Source organism: Rhinolophus hipposideros, assembly GCF_964194185.1.
Source record: "Rhinolophus hipposideros genome assembly, chromosome: 21".
Taxonomy (NCBI): domain Eukaryota; kingdom Metazoa; phylum Chordata; class Mammalia; order Chiroptera; family Rhinolophidae; genus Rhinolophus; species Rhinolophus hipposideros.
This window is the reverse complement of record NC_138067.1, coordinates 18,326,719-18,353,996: the sequence shown is the minus strand read 5'-3', so window position 1 is coordinate 18,353,996 and position 27,278 is coordinate 18,326,719. Positions and strand designations below refer to the sequence as shown.

Below are 27,278 nucleotides of genomic sequence, written 5' to 3'. Positions count from 1 at the left end.
TTTTTTCACCGGCACTTTAACTCATGATGTCATCGGAACCCACATACTTCTCTGCCTATGCCACAGCCTTCCATCCCCAGAACAAACAAACAAACAAAACCACACATACTGGGTTTCCACAGGCATGCAACAGAATACATCCACTGAGATGGGAAAGAAATCTATCTGCTCAGTTCAGGTTAAGTACAGTTCTTCACGTTCTAATGTAAAAGATCATGCTAAAACTAGTTAGTTGAGAACACTAATGGGAATAACAATGTCAAAGCAAGTAGAAGAGGATAGAAAAGGCGAAATACATGGCTGGCTTCCTGGTCCTCACTTGCATTCCTACTCCTTAATAAAATGCCCAATGTTCTCTTAACCTGTGAAACTGGCATATAACAAGTGAAACAAGGGTTAATGGGGCTGATATCCCATATCCTGTATTTTCCTTTTAAATAAAATTAATAGCTGATTACCAAAGGTCTAAGACTTTTCAGATGGAGTACTGCAGTTAAAATTCTTCATTGAAACATAGGTTGATTATTGCTGTTGGTAGTTAGGCTAGCTTTAGTAAGCAAGCATGGTTCCCCTGCCCTCTGGGGCAATGTTGGGCAGGTCCCCACGCCTTTGCATAGGTCACGGGCAGGCAGACAGTGAAGGTCATCAGCATTTTGAAGCCTCAGGTATGTGTTAGGAAATAGAGGATAACTATTTTATATACATACATATATATATACACACACACATGTATGTATACACACATATATATATACACATACATACACACATATACATACATACGTGTGTGTATATACATATATATATATTTTTTTCCCTGAGGTTGTGGTCTAAAGAACAAAGAGGACCCTGAAAAAGTTGGATGAATTTTTAGCTACACAGAACATTATCCCAACTACAAATACCTTGGCATTTCCATTCACTTTCATTCAATGAAGGAAAATTATTGTCCATTATTTTAAGGGTAATACTTATAATGACTAGTCCTAAAGAATAACTTTGTTTTATTATCATAATCTGTGAAAAAAAAACATGGTAGAACAGTTCAAGGAAGGACAAAGACAGTGCCGTTTTAGGTCCCAAATTTCTTCTTTTTGATGGGTGGTGGGAGCTGAGCAATGATGTCATCCAGGGGCCGTTCTACTGCCACCAGCGTTCTTTCATCCAAAAGATCCATGAAGAGTAGAGGCTGTAGAGAGATCAGAATGATTCTACTAGGAGTTAGGCTCCAGGGCTAGTCCTGAATAGATGAACTGGAGCTAAAAGGTTAGCTTAGATCAGGTTGGAGGGATATAAATCTCTGACAATCCTTCCTGCTCTAGGACTCAATATGGCTGGAAAGGTTGGGAGCTTTTAACTGAGTTCACTCATACAAGACTTCAGCAAGATTTTTCATGTTTCTCTGTACAGAAAATCTAATTTCTTAGAAATCAATGTTAATTGAGGGCTTTGGATAAACGGCAAGTTTCAAATGCATCAGGAAGCTAACCATACTTGAATAAGCCACAGACCACAACCCTCTGAAAAATAGTCTTGCAGGTCCCTGAGAAAATATTCCAGGATGCCCAGGAATTCCAATCTGAGAAGCATGAATATAGAGCTCCTGAGGTGGCACAAATAGTTGTAGAGTATTGCAAGCTCAACAGATACGTGTTTTATATACAGTGAAAAGCCCAGCCCAGAAAGGAAAGTCGTAACAGAGTCAATGACTTCCATTTGCTAAAAATTTATCTTGTGGAACATTCTCCAACTAGAAATCAAATTTAAAAGCCAGCTTTAACACACAGTAAAAGCCAGCTCTAATACAAAGACCCCACCTGAGCTCCAACACCATTTCTTATTACCTATGTATTTCATTTGGGTTAATTATAATGTGCCTGCCTCTAATGTACTGAGGCAAGAACAATGAAATACAGACATAAGGGACACACATCCTCAGAAAGGTCACTTGCCTCCACAAACTAGGTCCTCTGTATGAAAAATGAAGGTTACATTTTGATATCTTATTACATTTTGATGATATCACAAGAAACCAACTGTCCAAAATACCATGCAAGATGTTTTACCTTATATATCTTAGAAATTTTAAAGGCATGGGCTGTGCGCCTCCTGATGACATCTGATTCATTCGTGGGAGGAAGTGGATTGTACAGTAAGGTTTTGTCATTTGGAAGAGGCTAAAAAGACAAAGATATACTGTTTATATCATTATTTTTATTGGGCTTCTACAGAACAAAAGACTACAGTGATTTATCAGGTAAATACCATCATCCAACCATAATATACATTTACTACCTCATGACTCCTTACTTCAGGAGGAGAGCTGCAGTCACTCTTGCAGTTATACTGTAGAGGGTGGGAGTGTGAGGCAGAGAGCTCGGTACTCTGCTGACAAGATCAAAGAGCCCAACTGGGGCTTCTAGGCAGTCTTGTCAGTAACACTTTGTGACAGGAACAAACTGGCATGCACAGGAGCTCAGCTCATGCAGGCCCTGCTTCCTAGACTCTCCCCCAACCAGCTCGTGGACTGGCCAAGTGACTGAAGTTCTTCCCCAGAGAAACTGAAACACAAACCACCCCCACTGATGTCACTGACACTTTGAGAGATGGCCTCTGGCCAAGCAAGTGATATTTCATCTCTGACTTCCTTGGGAAATAGCTCTACCCAACCAGAGGAAGTGATGGACTTATCACTAGGGCTTGGGAAGAAACATGGGCCGATCTGAGCTGAGGTACAAAGAGGCAAGCCAGTGGGAGGGGCCCTTCCTGTATTACTCAAACTGCAGCAGGCACTTGTCAGCCAGTTCTGCTTCCCACACCGAGAGGACACAGGGCCCAGGAGAAGAGCTCCAGTGACACATCACTATGTCCACCTCCTTTAGAGCCATCTGCTGCTTCCTCCATGTTCTTTCCACCCACATCTTCACAGATATACCAAAAACAGTGTGTTGCTTGTAATCTAAGCCCAAAGTGCATTACAGGCATGGCCATAGGTCACAGTGCTCCTGCCCAGAAAAAAATATGTAAATTTAGGGTGAATCAAAACAGCAGCTGGCAGAGGATGGAATCTACAACTGAAAAAACTGCTCACCTCCCACCTAAATGACAGCCATGAAGAATGGAATTTTCCTAGCTGGAGTTCTTTTTTTTAAGACCAACTCCTCAAGCCTACAGATAGTGTGTCAGTACATTCAGACAAGGGGTACAAGTGGTCAAAAGCTCAGTCTGTATGTCCTTTAATGAAACCACACTATTCAGTCACTTGGTATGCAAAAGTGGAAGTGATTCAGCCAAATCAACGTTATTGCTCCATGACGGTCTCCTTCTGAATACTGACCTAATCACTCTCATCCTTAAGTTTATATGCTCACAAGCAAAACAGAAAAATGGTCAAATCAGCAAAAACCAATGCAACAAAGGCCCACCTCTTCTCTGGTAGCCTAATGAACGCGGGAACAAAAATGAGGAAATCTGCAAAACGAAAGCTCCTCTCCTCCAAAGAATGTAACAGGAACCTCTATTCTGATTCTCCTTCACCTGACTTATTATACTTGTTACTCTTAGAACTTGAAGATTCTTAAGGAAAGAAGATTCAGTGAGAGTACAGGTGACAGTGGCAAGGAACTCACCAATGACTTGTCGATGATACAGAACATGTAGGCATCGTGGACAAGAATGTGCATCGGTCTCTTGGGATGAAAACTGATGTGTGTGATGGGAGTATCCCTTTGGAGCCAAAGGTGATGGAAGCCCTGCTTCTGGACAGTTCGGCTCCACTCTGTATACTGTTTGTCTGGGATGCTGTATTCAAATATCTGAGGAAGGATATGATATAGCAGAAATGCAGGCTGGTACCCAGAAAGACCTGAAGAGCATCCCTCATTCCGAACCAGAAAATATATACACAAACCTTGACTGTATTGTATTCAGCCTTACACTTTCTCACTATGTTTTTTAATAATAAAAAAAAGTAAGGAAAATTACAGAATAAATAATTCAAACAGCATAGAAAGGCTTACAATGAAAATCCACTCTGCAATCTTAACATCTCTTTTCCCCAAGACAAAAGTAACCTGCTATTTCTGGTTTACATCTTTTCAGAGATGTTTTATGCATATAAGACACACTTGTTCTGTATGTGGCTTTTTTTGTGTAGCATTCTATCATGGAGACCGACCATATCAATATTTATATATACATAACTCACATTCCCTTTGAAGAACATACAATAATCCACTCACTTTTCAGAAGTACCATGATTTACTTATCTAATCTGTTTACTGGACATTTAGGTTATTTCTAATCTTTAGCTACTACAAACAAGGCTGCAACGATTATCTCTGTATTGATGCCCTTTTGCACAACTAAAAGCGTATTATCTGTGGAAAGAACTTTTAGAATCAGAACTTCTGAATCAAATGCTATGTGCATTAAAAATTTTTTTAGATAATGCCAAAATGTCCTCTAAAAGAATCATACTAATTTACGTAATGTGTGAAGTGCTGTTTCTCTATAACCGCACAGTACTGTGTATTATTAACTCTATTGATCTTTGCTAATCTAATTGGTACTAAAAAATTTCCCACCAGTTTTAACAACTGAAGCACTTAGGGGACCAGCTGCCAGTAAAAGGCATCAGTTGGACATAATCGCTACGTGTGACAATGACAAGGACATGGCTTCACTGATCTTTCAGTCTTTGGTTAAGGATACAGATCTATGAAACTGAAATGAGAGATTTTATTTTTTTGGAAAGAATGTGTCTGTGTGCATATGTGTGTGTGTAAAAACTGCTAATCAAAGTAGCAAGCATCCTTTGTCTAGCAGTTTACTTAAATGTGCTTCTCGGATCGCATTTCTTCTTTCCAACAGCTCAGTGAGGAAGGTATTATTATGCCCACTGTACAGATGCAGATCAGTTAAGTATTGATAATTTCATACTGTGTTCTGCAGTTCAGGTATTTGACAGATCTTCTTATAATCTTCTTACAACTTGGTATGGAAAAAAGCAGTAGACCAAGCGCTAATTTGGGCTGATATTAGGTACCTGATTTTACTATGGCCTGATTTCTTTATCTGCAAAGTAAAGGTTAATTATATGATCTTTTAGTTACTTTCAACTCTCAAAATCTTATTCTGTCTCATATCCAGTCTAACACTTGAGTTCATGTCATCACTAGTCTAAAAACAATCAGTAATACGAGTATTTCAAAATTCCTCCTCCTTGTACCTCTTTACTCTAGAATCTCAATGCTTCACCATTCCATTGTGCCAATGGCAATTACTGGCCCATGACGTACCCAGGCTATAACACTGAAGCTTTACCTCATACAGGAGAAAACTATCTTGGTATCATCCAGTACTTTCAAAGAAAGGGTCTTCCAAAATTGTCATTATCTTAATTTCCAAGTTACCATCCAGCAGGAAAGAATTAGAAAGCACTGTAATCTCTTACCTGCTGGTCAGAATGAGCAATGACCAGATTGTTGGTATTGGGGGCGATGGCCAGAGCAGTCACAGGGAAATTGTAAGCAGGGACTGTGCAGTGAAGCTGGGAAGAAATATCAGACATAAAAGGCAAGTCTATGTGACATCCGTGTGAACTGCTCATAAACATGTCACCAGAGACTCTATAGCTCCACACTGGATTTAAAAGAAATCCATGCCTAGCCACGGACATTTATGTATGATTGCAAGGCATGTGCACCACTACAGCGGAATGCTTTTAAATGCCAGGCAAGGCTCAAAGAGCAAGCAGGACATGCTCTTGCCACCGTGCAATAAAGATTAAGTTGTGCAGTTAGTAGGCAAACCCATGTTGCAGTTTGATATTGGTCTATGAACTTTTACTGCTTACTGTAAGTTTTGGGTAGTCCTTATCTGACTTTTATGATGAAGATGAGGACTTGTAAGGAATCATTAGTGATGCCATGTATGAATGACAGTACCATTACTGATTAGTGAAAAATATTTTTCTGCTACTCCTTTGTCAAATTTCTGGTGCTGTTTAATTTTAAAAATACCTTGAGATTACAAGGCAAGCTATTAAAAATTGTTATTATCTCTAACTGTTCATTGGGTAAATCAGGATTTTCCTCTCCAAAATACAGAAACAACCTGGATGTGGATTAATCACCCATAAATACTTAATTACAAATTTCTGTGCACGAATGGTTTCACTGTCCCCATTGACTGATTTTAACGTGGCAGATTATAGCTTTTGGATTCTAAACAAGTAAAACAGGAAAAATTCTTGGTTAAAAAACAAAACAAAAGCCTAGTAATTTTCCAGGCCATACCAATCGGCCTCGAGTCTTGTAACTGCAGGATTAACTTCCTCCTGTTTGCTACGATTAAACTCAAAGCTCACCTTTAGACGTTTTACGTTGTACACATGGACTCCAGCACTGGTACCTGATGCAGCAAGCCAATTCCCATCTGGACTGACTGCCAAAAGGCACATGGACTCCACGGTCCCTGTGAGGAGAGAACAACAGTAAAATCAGTGTCCACAGCCAGCCCTGCCCTGAAGACGATGGCAAAAGGCAATCAAACCCTCAGTTTTAAATTACTGAAGGGATAATTTCTTGATAATTTTGCAAATAAGTTCTAGATAAGTTAATCTGTTTATTACTTTCATTTAATTAGCCATCTTTCATGTTAAAGAGGAGCAAGAGAGATAAACCTGAAGGTATCACTTGCTCAGGCTTGAGTGAGACCCTGCCTATTATGAGAAAGAAGAATTAGGGTATCAGCAACCACTAAAATCTGTCCTTTGTTTCAAACTCCTTTCCTAACAAATAATTTTTCATCCAAGTTATGGACAAACAACCAATTCAACAGGCTTGAAGCATACCTTTAATTTACTGGGTGCCTGCTGCATATTTAGCACGAAGGGAGCATGGGCACAAATGAGGCATCTTTGTCATCAAGGGACTTTAAACCAAACTGGCAACATGAAGACTCATGTGGTATAAAAATCATACTCTCTGTCTAGTGAACACACAATGCAATATATAGATGATGTATTATAGACGTCCACTTGAAAGCTACATAATTTTACTAACCAATGTCCTGGAAGTGCACACTGTTCCCCAATGAAGTCCTGTTCCCCTTCCCCAGTAAAATCTTAAAAAAAAAAAAAGAGGATAGTTTAAGGGGCCTATGGGACAACATCAAGTATACCAATATTCGCATAATAGAGGTACCAGAAGAAGAGAGAGAGCAAGGAACTGAAAAATTTGAAGAAATAACAACAGAAAACTCCCCTAGCCTGAAGGAAACAGGCATACAAGCCCAGGAAGCGCAGAGTCCCAAACATGATGAATCCAAAGAGGCCCACACCAAGACCCATCGTAATTAAAATTCCAAAGGTTAAAGACAAAGAGAAAATTTTAAAAGAAGACAAAGGCAGTTAGTAACCTACAAAGGAGATCCCATAAGACTTTCAGCTGATTTCTCAACAGAAACTTTGCAGGCCAGAAGGGTTTGGCATGAAATACAAAGTGATGAAAACTTAGGGGCTACAACCAAGGGTATTCTACCAGGCAAAGCTATCATTTAGAATAAGACAGATAAAGAGCTTGCCAGACAAAAAAAAGCTAAAGGAGTTCATCATCAACAAACCAGTATTACAAGGAATGTTAAAGGCACTTCTTTAAGGAGAAAGTAAAAAATAAAAAATATGAATAATAAAATGGCAATAACTACATATCTGTCCACAATTACATTTAAATGTAACCATTTACATGTTTAAATGTAACCATTTAAATGTTCCAATCAAAAGACAGTGTGCACTAATAAAAAATAAAAACAAACAAACCCGGGGAAAAAAAAAGACATAGGGTAGCTGAATGAGTAAGAAAAAAGAAGACCCTTACATATGCTGCCTACAAGAGACTCACTTCAGATTGAAAGACACATACAGACCGACAGTAGTAAAAGGATGGACAAAGATACTTCAAGAAAATGGAAATGAAGGAAGAAAAAAAAAAACCGGGTAGCAATACTTATCATCAGACAAAGTAGACTTTAAAACAAAAGCTATAACAAGAGACAAAGGACCCAGTAATCCCACTTCTGGGTATTTATCCAAAGAAACCCAAAACACTACTTGGAAGGAACATGTACATCTACACCTACATGTTCATTGCATTATTATTTACAACAGGCAAGATACGGAGGCAACCTGAGTGTCCATCAATGGACAAATGGATAAAGAAGAGGTGGTATATATATGCAATGGAATATTACACAGCCATAAAAAAGAGTAAAATCTTGCCATCTGCAACAACATAGATAAACCTATCGTGCTGAGTGGAGTAAGTCAGACAGAGAAAAATAAATGCCATGATTTCACTTATATGTGGACTCTAAAGAACAAAATAAACAAACACACAAAACAGAAACAAATTCATAGATGCAGAGAACATTTTGATGGTTACCTCATGGGAGAGGGTTTGGGGGTATGGTGCAAAGGGGAAAGGGATTAAGAAATACAAATTGGTAGTTACAAAATAGCCATGGGGATGTAAAGTACAGCATAGGGAATACAGTCAATAATATTATAGTAACTATGTATGATGTCAGATGGGTACTAGATTTATCAGGGTGATCACATCCTAAGTTATATAAATGTCTAACCACTGTGTTGTAGACCAATATAATATCGTATGTCACCTATACTTGAGAAATGTTTTAAATTATAAAAAAATAAATTAAATACATTTTTAAATATCTTTAATTTTCTTTCTATCTAGTGGGATTTTTCTCCCTCTCCCTTGATATTTGTGAGGTAATTACACCTGAATAAGAAAACCAACTTGTCCATAAAATACCAATGTACAAACATATACTGGAAATATACAAACATATTAATAGTAGTCATTTCTGAGTGTCAGGGTTACAAATGACTTTGACTTTCTTCTTGCTAACAGAAACACTAAGGGTGATGAAACTTCTCTGGCTCCAAATAAGGAATCAAAAGCCCAGTGAGAAAAGAGTAGGTGTGAGGATCTCATCAAGCGTTTTCATGTGCTAGATATCTCCTCCTACTTTAAATTGCAAACATATCAGTGAATGTTTGCAGGGTGGAGAAGAGCATTAGTGAACCGCAACAATGAATGAGGTTTAAAAGAAAAAAAAAAGATACATCAGAGGCTGAAAACTCTCTCTCATGGCCAGTTATCAAATTCCTACCTGACTGAGGCTGGAAAGTATGCAGGTGCTTGAAGCTTCCTTCCAAGAGCCGAATGACATGTAGAGACCCTTGATTTGATGCCACAAAGAGCTTTGTTGAATCTTCAGAAAACAAAATTTGAAGGGCAGAGCGAAGGAATGCTGGCATTTTTGAAACCTTGGGGTGAACCAGTAGTAAAAACCAGTAAGAGAAAGAAGTGAGACCTAGAGGCCATCAAAAATGATCACAGCCAGGTTTAAATTACTCGTACATTAATGCTTCTTGTCTCTAAGGAAGCCAGTTGACCAAGAGCCTGGAACATTGACACGCCCACTGTACCCTCTACAGCACCCTCCTTTATCTCTTCAAAAGCCAAAATTTTACTGACACTTTCTGGCATTTCCCTACTCCAAAAACAAAATCAAATCAAAGTGAAAATAAAAGACTTTTTTGTAACCGCTATCTCCAAATAGCTTCCACTGAGCAAGGATTCATATCCCACTTTCATTCCCACTTCACACAAAACCCACACACTTAAGAATTTTCTTCTTGTTCAAACAGACATTGGGTTATCACTTACCCTTTGGAGGCTTATGCTGTCATGTTCATAATTCAACCGATAGAGAAAAAACCGAGAAGCTGTAGAATAGGCTATCCAACTTCCACATGGGGAGATACAGCTGCAAATAATATTCTCGGGACCCTGACAATTTTAGGAATCAGGATGAATATTCAGGTAAAACTTTACAACAGGGTTCAAGGAGACGTGAATCCCCAAGCTGTCACCACTCTGGACATATCCACAAATGCCTACACATAATCCTGACACTCATATGTTGTTTGTCACTATGATTATTTCAGAAGAAATAATCTAAATGGTGTGGCTTTGATTTCCACAATCAAGAACAGAGGTCTATGAATACTGTGAACTAATCTCAGCCCTTTGCATACTTCACAAATAGCTTCATACTAAACCCTAACTTTAGAAACCTGAGCAGAGAGGCATTTAATGCAGGAAAGCTTGGGAGAAGAGGTGACTTAGAGAACTGATTTCCTGTTTTGTCCATGATAATGCTTTAAAGACCTCTGCTTTAAAGACCTCTGTCCATGTTTGCTTTAAAGACCTCTAAGAAATAGTAAGCCCAAAAATTTGCAGAAAAGTAAAAGTAAAATAACATATAATTCAAAAACTCATGAAATACATCTTAATGTATATACATATGTATGTATACACACACATATTCTCACAAAAAAAGATCTGGAAGGATATATAGCTAATCAACAATAATTATTTCAGGAAAGGGGACTAGAATTAAAGAGGTGGACAACGATACAAACTAGCAATACTGTTTGAATTCTTTACAGTAAGACTATTCACAAATATCTGTATAATTAAAACAAAGATTTTTAAAAAATGATAACAAAGCAGTATGTATATTTCCATTACTATAGAAAGGATATATATACACATGCACACATGGGTGGAAATTTCTTCTAGAAGGATATACAAGAAACTACTGGCAGTAATTATCTCTGGAGAGTGGAACTGGGGATTTGGGTAAGAAGTGGGCTCATTTTTCATTACATAATCTTTTGTACCATTTGAATTTAAAAAAAAAAAAAAAAAAAAAAAAAGCATGTTACTTTCCTAATAATACCAAAAGAAGAAAAACCAATTTCCTGTATTCGCTCATCCAATAATTTTTGAATGCCCAACTTATAACAGGAAACCCAGTTCTGTTGACATACTACTTCAAATTATTTTAGATTTTATACAGTTTATTATGTCAACTAAGTAATCCTTAAAATTCAGAATGAGAAAAATGCTCTGGATTTCTGAGCCTGAACACACTGTTAAATTTCCTTACCTTTAAAAATAAACTTTTTTGGAGATGAAAAAAAAAATAAACTTTTTTGGAGATGAAAAAAAAATAAACTTTTTTGGAGATGAAAAAAAAATAAACTTTTTTGGAGATGAAAAAAAAAAAAAATTTCCTTACCTTTGTCTTGAGGTGCAGTAAATGATCTGCATCTTTAGAGAGTGGAAGGGTATCCCCATGCTTTCCTAGAACAAGAAATTTCCCTGAGGTCTTTCTTCTCAAAGAAAGGTTATTTGTATATTTTTTTCCTTCTAAAAAGTCATTCCTGGGTAGAATGGAATCTCTACCAGTGGGAAATCACAAAAATGTCTGACTTAGTAAAACCTCCAGTTTTCTGGTGGCGCATTTTCTTAACTATTTGGGTGCCCCGGACACGGCCTATGGAACATCACTGATGTTATGAGGCCCTGCCCTAGATCCAGGCGTGTAGGTGGGTGGAAGTGGAGTTTGTGTGGCTGTGACTTCAACTTCATTTGTTCATTTTGGAACCTAAATCCTATATGGACCTAATTCAATATAAAACAACAGAACCTAACATTTCCTTAACGGGTCATACAAAAGGCCATTAGGCTGTCACCCCAGTTACGATCCATGTGAACTTCTTTTTTTTTTTTTTTTTTTTAATTTATTTATTGGGGTGACAATTGTTAATGAAATTACATAATTTCAGGTGTACAATTCTGTATTACATCATCAATAAATCCCATTGTGTGTTCACCACCCAGAGTCAGTTCTCCTTCCATCACCCTATATTTGATCCCCCTTACCCTCATCTCCCTCCCCCCACCCCCCTTACCCTCTGGTAACCACTAAACTATGTCTGTGTCTATGAGTTCGTGAACTTCTTTTTTATACAGGGCTTTCACTACTCAACTTTAAATCTTGTCACTTCTCAACATCCTGTTTTGATCCCAATCAAGCCACACCAAACTATGATTCCACAACCCTACTACATCCTGCACCCCCACTGCTACCCTGTTCTGTAATAGAGAGTCATAAACTTTCAATAGATGATCCAGTATCCTGCTAACGATTCCAATACTTTGAAGCAAACTCCTTTGCTCCATCTTGTGGGTGGAAAAATCATAATTTCCAATGGACAAAGAAAAATCTACTTCCACAGGCAGAATATCAACTGCAATTCTAATTTCTGGCTTCTCTCTCCAGTTTCCTTACTGAAAAAAACGTTCTTCCATCTTACCTGTTGCAACTGTAGATCCCAGTCGCCAAAGATCCAAGTGATGAGAAAACTGGAAGAGGAGAAGTTGCCTCTTTTTTGAACAGGAAATGAGACGTCGCTATATCCAAGAATCGAAAGTGATAAATAAGCCAGGGTCATCTACTGCCTCAGTACCAGATACAGCAGCAGCATTTCAGCACATTGTTTTACTGCTGAAATCCATTTGCTTGCTAAATATTTCCTACGTAGTACCACATGCCAGGCACTATCCTAGGATCTAAGAACACACTGGTATATAATAACATACCTGCTGCTCTCAAGCTTATAGTCTGAAGGGTTGACACAGAATTAAACAGGCAATTACACTAAGTGTGCTAAGAATTTTAACATGGTTAAGCACAGTATGTAATGAAAAAAGTATAAAGGATATCTACTCTAGCTTCATGGGGGTAAAGACAGGAGCCCAGATGAGGTTCACTGGTAAAGTCTACTCTGGCAAAGGAGGTAGGGCAAGACGTTCTAAGCAGAGCAGTGGTGTATGAAATAGCTCAAAGGTAAAAGAGCATTAGAGGGAATGAAAGGAATCTTTCCAAATGGCTAGATGGTGTGGGGTGTTGCAAGGGTGTGAGAGAAGAGGTGAGGACGAGGGCAAGATTGAGACATGTTTCATAAACCACACTAAGGAATTCTGTTTTTATGCTGAAGGCAATAGAGACCAACCAAAGGGTTTAAGCATGAAGTGATGAACAAAGCTGCTTTTTGAACAGATCAATGGAGACTGGGTTGGAATGACACAAATGTAAATAAAAGAAGATCATTAACAAGCTACTATAAAGTAATCCAGGTAAAAAAAGACACTGATCCAAACTAGTATAATGTCAATGAAGACAAAGAGAAATGACTAGATTCGGGAGATAAAGACGCGTTAGACTGAGGAAGGTTTACTGGTTGAATGAAATGTAAAACAGGTAGTGGGGAGAAGGGATTTTAGCTTGGGGAGACGTCCGTTTACCTAGAAAGAAAACACTGGAAGCCTGAATTTTCCTCTTACCACCCAGAATAATAAAGAGCACAGCCTTACAAACAAACTTCCCATAAACCACAACTATCTGGAAAAGGGAATGATTTCCCCTGAAACCCAACTAGCAGTGCTGCTGTAAATCTCTTGGCCCCCATAAATGTCTCTGCAAGAGGCCTGCCTCAGAAACAGAAGAGTGAAGGTAGGTAACCACAGAAATCCTACAGACTTATTCAGGAAGTGTGAGCTGTGCTCAGTCTTGTGGGACAGGGGAACGAGTAGATGACAGGACAGTGCGGGTTAGGGGGTGATACTTACGTGGGGAAAAGTGATTTTTCGGAGGGCAGCATCATAATTCTTTACCTCCACTTTCTCCATGAGAGGACGAATGACTAAGTGGGTGTCAGTGCCTAAGAGGAAGGTGGGGAAGAAGGCATCAAAATTGGAAAAAGTCCTGCATGAAAATAAGCAGAGCCGGGCAGAGAAGAGCAGCAGCCTGGCTGACAGCAGCACCCACCTCCGGAGATCAGCGCTGTGGGGCTGTGGGCCACAGTTCGCACGTCGTGAGTGTGATGCTGAAATGGCTTTGTCCGCACCCACTGCTTCTCGCTGCTGCTGGAAGTCACAGAGACCAGCTGAAAATGGAATATTGTCCCCTCGGCTGTGCCCACCACGAAACTGTCTTCTTGCTGAGAAATTAAATCATCAGGAAGATACACTTGAGCAAAATAAGGCTCACTTTGAAAAATATTTTCTGAGGTTGTCTATCTGGGCAGCTTAGGGGGAAACTTATGGCCAGAATTGGAAGGTAGGTTATAGGGGTCTTTTTCCTCCAGAAGATAACAGTTCCATCATAGGAGCAATCTCACTCATAGATAACAATGCGCCCCCTACTGACACAATTAACAGTATGTACCTCAAACTCTTATAGTGCTTTCATATAAACAAACTAGACCTCAGTAGAAATTCAACAAAAAAGATAAAACACCTAGGAATACATTTAACGAGAAACGTGCTAGGCCTACATAAGAAAAAAATTTAAGTCCTTCTAAAGGACATAAAAATTACCTAAACAAAGAAATCAATACCATATTCTTGAATAAGAATATTTAACATGATAAAAGCGATTCATGTTCACTAAGGAAATTTGTTGAGTTTTACGTAATCCAATAAAAAAGCTGATAGTCCTATACCTGGAACTAGAAAAGGTGTTTCTTAAATTCATATAGAAAAATAAATAAAAAAAAACAAAAAAACAAACAAGCCCTAAAAATCAAAACAAACCAACCAATTAATACAAGCAAGAACAGTAATGAAAATATATACTCAAAAGATTTAGAAGCAGGGACTCAAATAGATATACGTACACCAATATTTATAGCAGCATAATTCACAAGAGCCAAAATATGGAGAACAACCCAAACGTCCATCAACAGATGCATAGATAAACTCAATGAGGTATTTACATACAATGGAATATTATTCAGCCCTAAAGAGGAATGAAATTCTGATAATGCTATAACATGGATGAACTTTGAAACCATTATGCAAAGTAAAATAACCCAGACACAAAAGAACAAATATTACATGATTCCACTACACACCTCGTACATGTGGTACATAGAACAAGAAAATTCATAGGAACAGAAAGTAGAACGGAGGTAACCAGGGGTTCGGAGAAGTGAGGAACAGGGAATTACTGTTTAATAGGCACAGAGTTTCTGTGGGGGATGATGATAAAGTTCTGAAAACAGAGAGGTGGTGAATACACAACACTGTGATTGCACTTAATGCCACTGAACTATACACTTAAAAATGGTTAAAATAGCAAGCTTTATGTTATGTATATTTTACCACAATAAAAAAATTTAAAACGTAAATAACATATTGAGAGTATAGACGGGGAAAAAAATTGCAAAACTGGTAGTCAAAAGCCTGAAGTTTGCAAATCCCTGAAATTCACTATCTTCTTTTTAGAGATGAACAGAGGGTGGGCTTAGGAGGGGAACTATTGGTCCGATCAGTATCATAAAGACCCAGGTTCCCTGGTCCCAATTTAAGGCTTTCTCTTGCCAGTATGTTGAGCATTGTGATTTGTTAGTTTTAAAAGATCTTAGTTTGTCTATAATTATTTTTAAAAATTCCTCTCTATTCTCAAAACAATCTTCATTTTAACTCCTGTTTTTTAAAAATATGCATAACTTTGAGCAAGAAAAAAAGATAGGATGTTTTAAAGAGGAATGAGAAAAATTAGGGACCTGAACCAGCAGTCAACCAATCAAACAGTATAAAGACTAGGTCAGCCTGTCAAGAAAAATGAGATGTCTGAGCATGTAGCTGCCATCAACTACATACTGTCTGTGCCAGGAATTTTATGTATATCATCTCTAGTCCTTCAATAACTTGCAAAATTAAGCATCATTTGTCCTATCAGGAGAAATTGTGGAAGCCTTTGAAATGAGCATAAAAAGTACTGGTGTCCTGGTCTAGTGAGCCCTTTGATGGTCTGGGAGCTATTTCACAAATCTGTAAACTATAGAAAACTGAGAGTGATACAAAAGATTCTTTTTCATAGAAATACAAAAAATTTTGCCTGGTAGAATACAACTGATTATTGCCCTGTGGACAATGACTCTTACAACAATTTGAAATTCATTTCAGCATTCTTGATGGCTTTATATAACTGTTCTTTGAATTCTCCTTTGAAGTGCTTATAACATCTTACTGGTTCTCCCAGTTAATGAGTTACAGAAAATCTCTGACATATTTCCATTTCATGTTTGTATGAGTCATGATCTTACCTTCCCCCCCACTGCCCCAATCATTTAATAGACCTTTACACAGATAAGGAAACTCGTACTTCAAGAGGTTTAGAGACATGCCAAAGACACATGGCCACCTGCCTCCAAAGCCTTTGCTCTGGGCACACCACACCCCCTCAATCTTGTGCCAACTCTCTTTGAGGTCACCTGTAGGCATATGATGCTGGAGAAGGAAGGAAAATATATCTGAAAAAACAGCACATAAGGTGGCCAAGACCAGTCTCCCCTTCACCTCCTCTAAGGATGCTAACTGAAAACCATTAGCCCAAGGCAAAAGTGGAGACACAGAGCAGCTTAAGAACTCATACACTCTCCCCTCTGACTTCCAACTGAACAGTTTCTTTAGTTTACCAAAAAAAAAAAAAAAAAAAGTGGCAGTTTGCTCAAAGTCCCACCTATATAAAGGGATTGGGAAGGTAGGTGTCCCTCAGTCCACATCTTTTTCCCGAGGTAGAATCATAAAAGAACAGAAAAAGAAAGAATGGCTCTCTCAGGGCCCAGCAGGAATGAAGCAAGGGAAAAGCAGACGTGGAAGGGGATGTGTGTATGGCCTGATTTAATCAAAGAGTGACTGCTTCACATAGGAAAAAATCTCAGGACTGCCGAGTAAATGAAAGCAAATGTTCCCTCCAACGCCGTGCAGGAATCAGCACTCGCCTACTTGATGAGGGTGAAAGACATCTAAGGTCAAAGGACAGGGTGTTTACTGCTATTCACATTTTAGTCAATGAAAATCCAATAAAAAGAAATCTAAAAATAACCAGCCCTTCTGGCAAGAGAGTATACTGGAGAAAAGCCTTGAAATTAGGATCAGTTTCAAGAGAGATGAGAAAATGATAATGCCAATACCACTCACTGTGCCAGACGATGTACTTAGTGCTTTACAAGCACTACCCATTTAATCTTTCTCCAAACTGAGGTATGTATCACTAGCATCCTTGTTTTCACAAAGGAAGAAGTAACTTACCCAAGGAAGGTATCTACTTATTAAGTGGTACAGCTGGGATTTAAACCCAAATCTGCCCAACTGCAGAGTTTGTGATAAGCATTTTTGAGGGCTGAAATTTGAACAATTGTATTTTTCAATTTTGAGTAAGTACTATTCATTGATTCTCAGGCACACATTTGTCCACATTTTCAGTTCTGAAATCAGGATACCGTATCTTGTATCTTTCAACCTGTGCATGTGGAACATCTTCACATAAAGAGCGAACATTAAAACTTCAGAAATGTCATCAGAAGCAAAAAAGAAAAGCTCCACCGTGGAGCCTTATCACCAACACTACGGATGGCAGGGCGGCACGTGTGGCACACATAAACCCTCATGACTGCGTCTAAAAGTGATTCAGGATTCCACTCTGAATGGGAAGAAGGAATACTCGAATCATTTTTATTTCACTTAGTTTCCTTTTCACATATATACACAAGAGTGATACGACAAAAATTTATGTTTAAGTCTCAAGGAACTCTTCAATAAGTAAAATATAAAATCTATATTTAAAAAAGCATTGTGTCAGTTTATATTGGCCTTATAGGAGGTGTGATCAAACAATATAGTGAATGTTTAAATAAATAAAAATTTATTGCAGTAAAAGACACATTGCCATTAATCCCCCTCAAAATACTCCCCCTCGTTTCGATCACTTCTCCCACCATTCTTGCCACGTTCTGAAGCAGTTCTAGAAGTCCTATTTCATGAGTGTCTTTAGTTGCGCTGTCATGGCTGCCTCGATGTCCTGAATCATTTTGACTTTGGGGAAGAGACAGAAGTCGCATGGTGCCACATCTGGTGAATAAGGTGGATGAGGACACTCCGTAATGTTTTTGACAGAAATTGCCATATACCAGAAGCGATGTGTGACACGGAGCATTGTCACGATGGAGGATGATTTACGGCACACTTTAATTCTCTCAACCGTAGCTCACACCCGACTGACTGCACCGAACAAGTTGACAATTGTCACACTGTTATTAAGGTTCAACACACCGCTTCCCATATTGAAGATCGCTGCCTTTCCCTTGGATGGCACTCGGCAGCAGCATTCACTGTACTTCTTCATCACAACGGAAAGGTTGTGTCACACATCACTTCTGGTATGGCAATTTCTGTCAAATAACAACATTACGGTGTGTCCTCAGCCACCTTATTTACCAGATCTGGCACAGTGTGACTTCTGGCTCTTCCCCAAAGTCAAAATGACCATGAAAAGTAAACATTTTGAATTGATTCAGGACATCCAGGCAGCCACGACAGCGCAACTGAAGACACTCACAAAAAGAACTTCCAGAACTGCTTCAGAAAGTGGCAAGAATGGTGGAATAAGTGTGTTTGAAACGAGGGAGAGTACTTTAAGGGGGATTAATAGCAATTTGTCTTTTACTGTAATGATTTTTTTAAAATTTAAACATTCATCATATTTTTTATCACACCTCGTATAACTTTACAATATTAATAGTTCATATTATATGCTTATAACGCAAAATACCAATTTTTCTTTTTGAAAAAGCACTGGGGCATAGTTTAATTGGCAGTGTTTCTTCTTTCCCACAATAAAATTATGGCATGTTCTACAATCATTTATATCCAAGGTTCAATGTAATGTGGTAATACAGGCACATGGTAAAAGGAAGATCAAACAGTATAAAAGGTATACGATACAAATTAAGCCTACCTCCCACCTGCCCCCTGCAATTTCCGTCTCCAGAAATTATCATCATTTGCATTTAAAGAATTTTTTGAGATATTCTTTCTATACATACTAGCAAAATTGCATTTACATAAAATATCTAATATATGACTATCAAACATAGGATATCTAATATATAAATCTGTCCCTTCTCTTAATACACTATTATGTACTATATTATACACTATAATACTGTTCTGTTTTCCCCTGTAACAATATATCCTTTAAATTGTTCCCCAGCAGTAAACATACTTCCTCCTTGGTCTTTAAAATGGGTGGAAAACATTTAAATACACTTTAAATAATACTGAATTTAATAATTAAGTCTAATAATTACAACCATTTTGGATCAAGACTATCTTAAAAGGAGAATTTCTCCCACTCATTTCAACTTATACTTCTATTACAGTTTGCATGTGACATCTAAAAGTTTTACAGGGCTTTAATGCACATCAAACTGTTCTCACGGGATAGGAACATTTCACAGGCAAGAAAAGCCAAGTATAAGTGATCTCTACACTAAGAAACTGGATTTTCACACTTGAGAAAGCAAATAATTCTCCAACTAAGAATATCAAGAATAAAGGACCTTGTCAACAAACTTCAAAGTCACTTCCATACCTCACTGCTAAAATACCCAAAAGTTTCTGATTAAGAATCCTGGTTACCAAAAGGGAAGAGACACACTCGTTCAACACAAACCTGCTTAAGTTTTATTCAAATAGGAGAAAATTAACATTTTTCAAAATCACTATAACATTATCGTGTAATTTCCCAAGATAGGAAGCAAGAGAACAGTTGTATGAAGAGAGGAAATAGCGTTTCTCAAGATTCTTCTAGGACACTTGTGCCCTCTCTCTAATCAGACTCAATTAACTAGCGGTAACTGGGAGTACCCGAAGAAAACCACTCTGCTAACTAATCTTTTAGAGAATATTCTCTAACTCATTGTTGGAGTAAGAGAGTTGAGGAAAATGAAGTAGCTTTTCAGATGCACTGTCCTAAACTCATCTGCCTTCAGCACGACACTGAGGACTACGGGACAGTGCTTGTGGAGCACAGCCACGGCCTTCTCTACCTGCCCTGCAGATCGTACAGGAACTGCTGCAAACGGACTATACTCACATCAGACACAGCAATGGACTGCACGTCAGCATTTGCGATGAGGTGGTTCTTCACAAGTGTCCCGGTAGCTGAGTCCCAGAACTGCACCTTCCCAGCAGAATCCACACTTATGACAGTGCCATCAGACAGGAAGGCCACACCCCAGATGATACACTTTCGCTTCGACACATTCATATACTGCCTATCCACGAGCATCTTATGAATAGCACTCCCTGAAAAATAAAAGCCCACATTTGAATGGTACTTATTTCTCCTTCAGTTTTCAAAAAATGCCTGTGATAGGCATGTGTTAAGTTATCTGCCTGAGCACAGACCAGAGAGCCAGTAAAGAATAGTTATGGTGACCAGTCTCAGAACACCAAAATGGTTGCCTAAGATGAGAGAGGGAGGGGGCAGGGGAAGGGACAAAATTTTTTTGAGAGAGATGAAATGGGAGAGAGACATTTGAGACTTCACTTAAAACTGGCCAACTAACCACAACCATTACACTCTGCTCTTACCAAAACTCATGTCTCTCCCATGGGAAAGGGAGAGACAACAGTGTCCAAATTTGGGAACTGGAAAGAACACAGAGAGTGGTAATTCATTTAGCGGAGCTCTGAAACTAAGTTCCAAATCAGCAGTAGGAAAAGCCAAGAAGCCACCTGATTTATACCATGGAACCCTCAGAAAACTCAGGAACTGGTGACCCCAGATATTTTGGAAACAGAGGTAAAAGTGGGGTGAAAAGGAGGGATGGGTTGAAAGTAAGTTTAAGAAACTTTTAGATCCCTCAGATACCCACCCCAACTAAGAAGCCGGGCAACTCCCCAAAGCCCCACCTCAACAGCAGACTGGAAACCGGTTCTTTGAAGAGGGACAACAGGCATAACTAAGGGTGGGAATACTATATGGAAAATAGATTACGTGAAGATTTACTGAATGTCGAGAACTCCAATTTTCTTCTTAGACTGATGATGTCCAGGCTGATTATCACCAGACAGAATAAAAAAAAAAAAATTCTGGGGAATATGATCAGCACAAAAGAAAAGATCTAAAGTGCCTGTCTTCAGAGCCTAACACCCCAAACAGTTCAGCCAGAGAGGTCTTCAGTGAAGCCCATGGGTAGCAGGCTTAGGGAAAGCCTTAATAGGAAAGGCAGGGCCCAGACTAAAAGAACATAAATAAACAACAAGGAGGAAACAGCTAGGGTGAAGGACACTTGACAAATGTTATCATGAACAGCCTTAGAAAGAGAAGAAGTTTTAGTATATAACGAAACAAAAAGAGAATGTTGTAAAAAAGGATATTCAAGAAACAAAAAAGAACATGAAAGAAATGAAAAACTCAATAACCGGATTAGAAGATAAAGATGATAAACTCTCCAAGGAAGTAGAGAAAAATGTCAGAGACAAAAAAGATGAGAAAAAGAGATAAGAAAATTAGAAGAGCCAACATTGAAATAATAAAATTCCAGAAAGAGAAAATGGAAGTCCATTTATAAAATAATTATTAGAATTTCCCCCAGAACTGAAAAACACAGGTTTTTGGAACCTATCAAGTGTCCAATAAAAGTGATGTTAACAGATTGATACACCACAAAACATAATTATTAAATTTCAGAATAGTAAGGATAAAGAGAAGTTCCTGAAAGCTCCGGGGGGTGGGGTTGGGAGAGACACCAACCCATACAAAGGATCTACTCTCAGAATAGCATCAGATTTCATAACACTAGAGGCTAGAAGACAGTGAAGCCATGACTTCAAAATTCTAAGGGAAAACAGTTTCCAACGTAGAATCCTTTCTCAAGAACCCTTTCTCAGGATTCACCCAACAAAGGAACAAACCGGGAAACAGGGGATTCGACTTCAGAGAAAAGCAAAGGAGTTCCCTGGAATGACTGAATAATCAGAGATCAGGATCTCAAAGCTGTGCAGCCGGCCCAGAAACTGGCTACACTGGAGCAGGTCAGAAGGCTCCAGCAGAGAATCATTCAAGATAAAAGTGATAGAAAGAAAATCAGATGTGTCTGAATCCAATTTACACAATTGGAAGAATTAAAGGATGAATTGGTGAGACAGATATACATATGTGTGTGTGTAGAATGTGTGTGTATAGTGTGTGTGTGTATATCATATGTATACTTATAATATACACATATGTGTATATACACACAAATAGAGAGAGAAACAATATTAACAAAAAGCATACAAGAAACGAAAGGTAATTTACTACGTGAGTAGTATGATAAAAATGCTACATCCCATGAAAAAAATAAAGATTCCTCCCATAGCAGCAGCAGTAATCCAAGAAAGGACTGAAAGTCACCATGAACATCTCAGAAGGTTAGTGAGAGGTTAGGTCCCAAAGGTCATTGAAAGCATGACATGGGCTTGAGCTTTTAGAAATCCAGGAATGTGAGAAAAACAGTCACCTGATTTGACATCAAACACACTAATGTAGTCTATGGAGCCAGCTGCAATGTGGGTGCCAGAGGGATGCCAGCTGAGACTCAGGATGCGACCTTGGGAGTTGAACAACAAAAAAGAAAGTGACATACACATAAGTATACAGCAAAGGGTAATTGAGTTCTCCTTCCACAATTATCTATAGGGCTAGTGTTCTACAGTCTTAACTCTCACTACTGCACTCTTGTGAAGAACTGTTTTATAACAGATGAGGAACAACTTTGACCTGGGATCCATAATGAAGTATTTGATACTAACTTTAGTAATATGTAAATGGTTGATGGGAGTGTAAATAAGCACAACCTTCTGAGGGTGATCTGGTATAATAGTAGCCAAACAAAATGTAAATGTGCACATTTGGCACAATAATTGCACTGGGAGTTAATGTAAGAGAAACACTTGCATGAGTGCCCCAAAATATATAAGATATGAAAATACATAAGAATGTTCACTGCAGCACTGTTTGTAGCAGTAACAAAAAAATCCATCATTAGGATTTTGGCTAAATTACAGAAATCATAAAATGCAACGCCACGCACACTAGCATGACTGACATAAAAAGATGTCTGTGATGTAACAAGTGAAAAAACAAGACAAAAAACAAGTGCAAGCACTCCCTTGTATTTGTTTAAAAGATTAATTCCAAAATGTTGTCTACTAGTGGAATGAGATATTTATTTTCTCTTTCATACTCGGCTAAACGTATGAAATTTTTAAAAAGCATTATATCACCTTTGTAACTGAAAAACAACACCCCAAAGATATTAAAAATAAAATTCTAGTTTTGAGATTTTATGCACACTTGTTAAAACATCACAACGATAAGTGAGAACAAATTGACTTACATAGAAACACAAGTTTTCCTATTTTTGTATTTCTGGTTTTCTATATTAATACTTAACCAGGCAATCACAACTATGCTACACAATAGAGAAAGCCTGAGCTAGGGATGGCTTCCAGTACATACTCTGCACTCAGATAAAGTTAGCACGGAGATAAAATATTACCTGGACCCATGGGAAAATATCCCATCCCCAATGATACAAAAACATAACTTCTTATTAAGGCTATTCACTAACCCACCAAAAATGATGCTTACTTTTCTGCCGATCAAAATTTCTTTCAAACTGGATTTTGTCTGGGATGATTTGAAATAGTTTCACAGATCCATCTTCACAGCCAACCTATTAGGAGAAAAGAGAGAAAATAGATAAGCATTTTGTATTTTTTAACTAAATATATATATGTATATAAACACATACATACATACATACATACATACATACATACATACACATTTCTTCCCTAAAGCGATCACTTGCTCTGAAAGAAAAAAATAGTGGGTGAGAGAAAAAAGTACTGGTACCAAGAAACTGTCAGTGTATTCTTGGCAGCCTTCATGCCCTAACCAGAAAGCAGGCTAATCCGTATCTCAATTCCTGCACAGGACATAGAATAGAAGTAGGATTTCACAGAGCATCTCTGCTAGAGACCCTTGGCGTAAATAAAAAACCTATTAACTATATAACCTACATGGAGACTTGTCAAGGTATTGTACAAATTAGTGCAAATCAAGAAAATCATAGATTTATCACAGAAAATTAAACCTCTGAAAGCACCATTCTAATGTTAATGGTGGGGGGGGGGAAGTAGTCTTCTCAGTTTGTGTTCAATTTTTGAGAAACACTGTGGTGAAATAAGTTCCACAGGTTACAGGTTAACTGGTGGAAGGATCTCTCAGAACTTTCAATATACCTTAGTGTGTTGTGACTCTACAAAAGAATTTAAGGTACTGCAATCTGAAATGAAATTTATAATAAAACACAAAGCACAACAAAACAAAAAATCTACATCTCCCAATTCCAAAGAGAACAATGTTTGGAAAATGCTTAACAACGCTCTCATTTCATAAATGAATAACTGAGGTCCAAAGTGGCAGCAGAAAGGATGCAAAAGGACAAAGGACTTTTAATCCTCAATATCAATCCCAATCTTATATTGGGGTTGCCGGAATCCAGCTCTCACTGGAGTTGCTATATGCCATTATATAATTTTTTTTTTTTACAGGGGAATATCGGGGAACAGTGTGTTTCCCCAGGGCCATCAGCTCCAACTCAAGTTGTTGTCCTTCAATCTAATTGTGGATGGCACAGCTCAGCTCCAAGTCCAGTCGCTGTTTTCAAGCTTGGCTGCAGGAGGTGCAGCCCACCATCCCATGCAGAAATTGAACTGGCAACTTTGTTGTTAAGAGCTCACACTCTAACTAACTGAGCCGTCAGGCCGCCCTGCCATTACATAATTTTAATCTACCTTCCTATGAACACAAGGAAGAAGTTTAAGTGGGCACAAGAGAAACCTTGGTTTAAATTACCAATAGATGCATACTGACCAAAAGTTGAGAGCCACTGGGGCTTGCAGCCATGCTCCAAATGGGTCCTCCAAAGGCATCCATAGCATACTTAATGTTTAATGCCTGCAAATCATATTCAATAATCTCTCCATTGAGTCCGGCACTAAACAGTCGCTGTCCTTTTGCCCAACACAGAGCTTCCGTAGCTCGAGACTCATGACCTGGGAAAAACTACAGAAAGACCATAACTTCTCAATCCATCACGAATTTACCAGCTATCAGAGCTAGTGGTCACAGGCAACATGGGAAAAATTAAAATACTTCCCAAGAAATAACTAGTGTGGGGTTTTGTGCTATCAGAAGATCATGTCTATCGACATTTTCATTTTTTCAGTTTTACATTTTAGTTAGTGACACAGTTGGTTTTATTTCTTTTACTAGACTTGTTCTGCAAAATCCTTCAGTAGAATAAAGTTGGTATCCAATTGCATTTGATGTATCTAATTTAAAAAATAATCAACGTAACTATATCGTAACTATATTGTAACTATATCGTAACTATCGTGATTGAGTGATGGTTTCAAAGGTGTATACCTTTGTCAAAAGTTATCAATGTGTATACTTTAAATACATGCTTCTTACTGTGTGTCAATTTCACCTGTAAAAAGCTGTTTAAAAAAATTAAAGATAAACTAATGCAGCTCACTCTGGCTTTTTATTCAAATTTCAGATTTCCAAGTGCTCTCTTAGCACTCAAGTTTCATACCTATTAAGGCATTTTATTCTTTTGTCTGCTTGACACAAAAGGGAGTAAGCAGGTATAATTCTTCCTATTTGAACTTAAAAAGGCCAAACTAGTACTAATGCGTTAAGTGGCTTGCCCAAAGTCAATGACACGAAGAGGATGTAGGTCTTACTACTCCTAGTCCCTATTGTTTTCACTCCCATAGATATAATATTTTCTTGCTCTGAGAGTGATTAACAGATCCAAGCAATCTTAAATAATAGGGAATATGGAGAAAGCAGACTAGGTTGAATTAATCAATTGCTGAAAAAACAGATGAGAGAAGAAAATAAGAGACACTACTAGGTAAAGAATGGTTGACTTATTCATTCAACAAATATTAACTCAGCAGTGGCTTTGTACTAGTAGACACTTGCTAAATACTAGGGATACGGCCGTGAACATCACTGACATGGTCCCTGTTTACGTAAAATTTGAAGTTCAGTGGAGAAAAAATGCATTAAACAAACATACAAACTATCATAGTCACAGCTGTCATAAATGACAGAAAAACACAGGATGCAACAAGCATGTATCATAGCATGTTTTTCATACTACAGAATGTGACCTAGTTGCGGTGGCCAATAATTTTTAAACTTCTATTAGTTCTTCAGAGGTCAGCTCCATAACTCATCCCTTTCTAAGATTTCTAAACCCACCTCATCAGAATAAGGCATCTCTCCACTAAGATTCTATGCTTGTGCTTAGCTTTATATAAAAATTACCAGTGTTTGGAAACTGTATACTCACCTTTTCCCCAATGGACTCTGAGCTCCTTGAAGGTAGGGCCTCTGATATTCATCTTTATGGCTAATACTTGCCACTCGCTCATTCAGAAATATTTACAAAGTGCCTGCATTCCAAGTACTAGGCTGCTGGGCACAGAATTTATTCATTTATCCATCTATTCATTTACGTTACAGTGCCCAGGGCATATAAAGCACTCAATACATGTGAATTGAATTAAATGCTGCACATGAAATCAGTAATCAGTGCCTTTGAAAAAAATGCTGCTGTAACAACCCTCTGCATACATCCAAATGGTATTTTATCTAATTTAAAATCTCCTTTACTCCCAAATATAGGCATGGAAGTCTACATCCTTTCAGACAGGTGAACTTAGGAATCCATCTTCCTGCTATCACATCACCAAAAAGTTTAACATAAAAATGTTTCATTGATTTTTCTGAACTGACAGTGACCTTGGTACTGACACCCCCAGCAGGAAATGTCACCTTACCAAAGTTGCAATGGTGCGAAAACTGATATAAAACAATGGTCTTGATAATTTTCCTTCTTGTGCCCAAAGAATCCAGCAAACGTCCGTTTCCAAATGACAGTGAGCCGCCACGATTCCTAGGTAGGACCTTTCTAACCAGCAGTACACAGATCAAAACTCTGAGCGTCTTCTCATCAGTCAGACAAGAAATTGCATGCTACAGAAGTAGTTCAAAACAACTCCAGAGAGGGTAGGGAGAGTCACATTTTTATGATCCCTCTGACTATAGAAGACATACAAGTTTTTGTAGAACTGAACTTAAGAAGAAAATTAACATCAGAAACACCAAATCAGGCTTCCAAATGACTTACTTTCTCCTGAAAGTAGTTTGCTGACAAGTTATAAATTTCCACAGTGCCATCTGTTCTTGAAACTGCCAATCTGTTTGACTGGTTATTGTAAGCCACACAGCGGATCCCTGATGGAACATAATTAAAGAAACGAACTCGATGGACGTTAAATTCACCCATTCCTAGGGGAGGAAAAGAGAGTCATTGTTAAAAGTTAACTGCAGTATGTCGTATGTAT

The 27,278-nt window shown here is 38.2% G+C and overlaps 1 protein-coding gene across 12 annotated transcripts in view; it reads right to left on the bottom strand.

The window, feature by feature from the left end:
* Positions 1-185: 185 nt before the first annotated feature.
* The window catches only part of UTP4 (UTP4 small subunit processome component), a gene marked incomplete at its 5' end in the record, with an annotated part of 28,318 nt that continues 1,225 nt past the window's right edge, over positions 186-27,278 (bottom strand). For 3 of the 12 annotated variants that reach the window (XM_081031011.1, XM_081031013.1, XM_081031012.1), the window contains 16 exons: positions 186-1,189; positions 2,067-2,177; positions 3,630-3,815; positions 5,456-5,551; positions 6,371-6,477; positions 9,199-9,355; positions 9,759-9,881; positions 11,179-11,243; positions 12,260-12,356; positions 13,575-13,666; positions 13,774-13,945; positions 19,891-20,102; positions 22,304-22,393; positions 23,437-23,521; positions 24,727-24,918; positions 27,062-27,222. In XM_081031011.1, coding sequence (XP_080887137.1) covers positions 1,073-1,189; positions 2,067-2,177; positions 3,630-3,815; positions 5,456-5,551; positions 6,371-6,477; positions 9,199-9,355; positions 9,759-9,881; positions 11,179-11,243; positions 12,260-12,356; positions 13,575-13,666; positions 13,774-13,945; positions 19,891-20,102; positions 22,304-22,393; positions 23,437-23,521; positions 24,727-24,918; positions 27,062-27,220 — 2,061 coding nt within the window. In that variant the 3' untranslated portion in view covers positions 186-1,072. Of the gene's footprint in view, positions 1,190-2,066; positions 2,178-3,629; positions 3,816-5,455; positions 5,552-6,370; positions 6,478-9,198; positions 9,356-9,758; positions 9,882-11,178; positions 11,244-12,259; positions 12,357-13,574; positions 13,667-13,773; positions 13,946-19,890; positions 20,103-22,303; positions 22,394-23,436; positions 23,522-24,726; positions 24,919-26,221; positions 27,223-27,278 lie in introns of all 12 variants that reach the window. The other 9 variants (XM_081031007.1, XM_081031009.1, XM_081031016.1 and 6 more) reach the window with 5 other exon arrangements.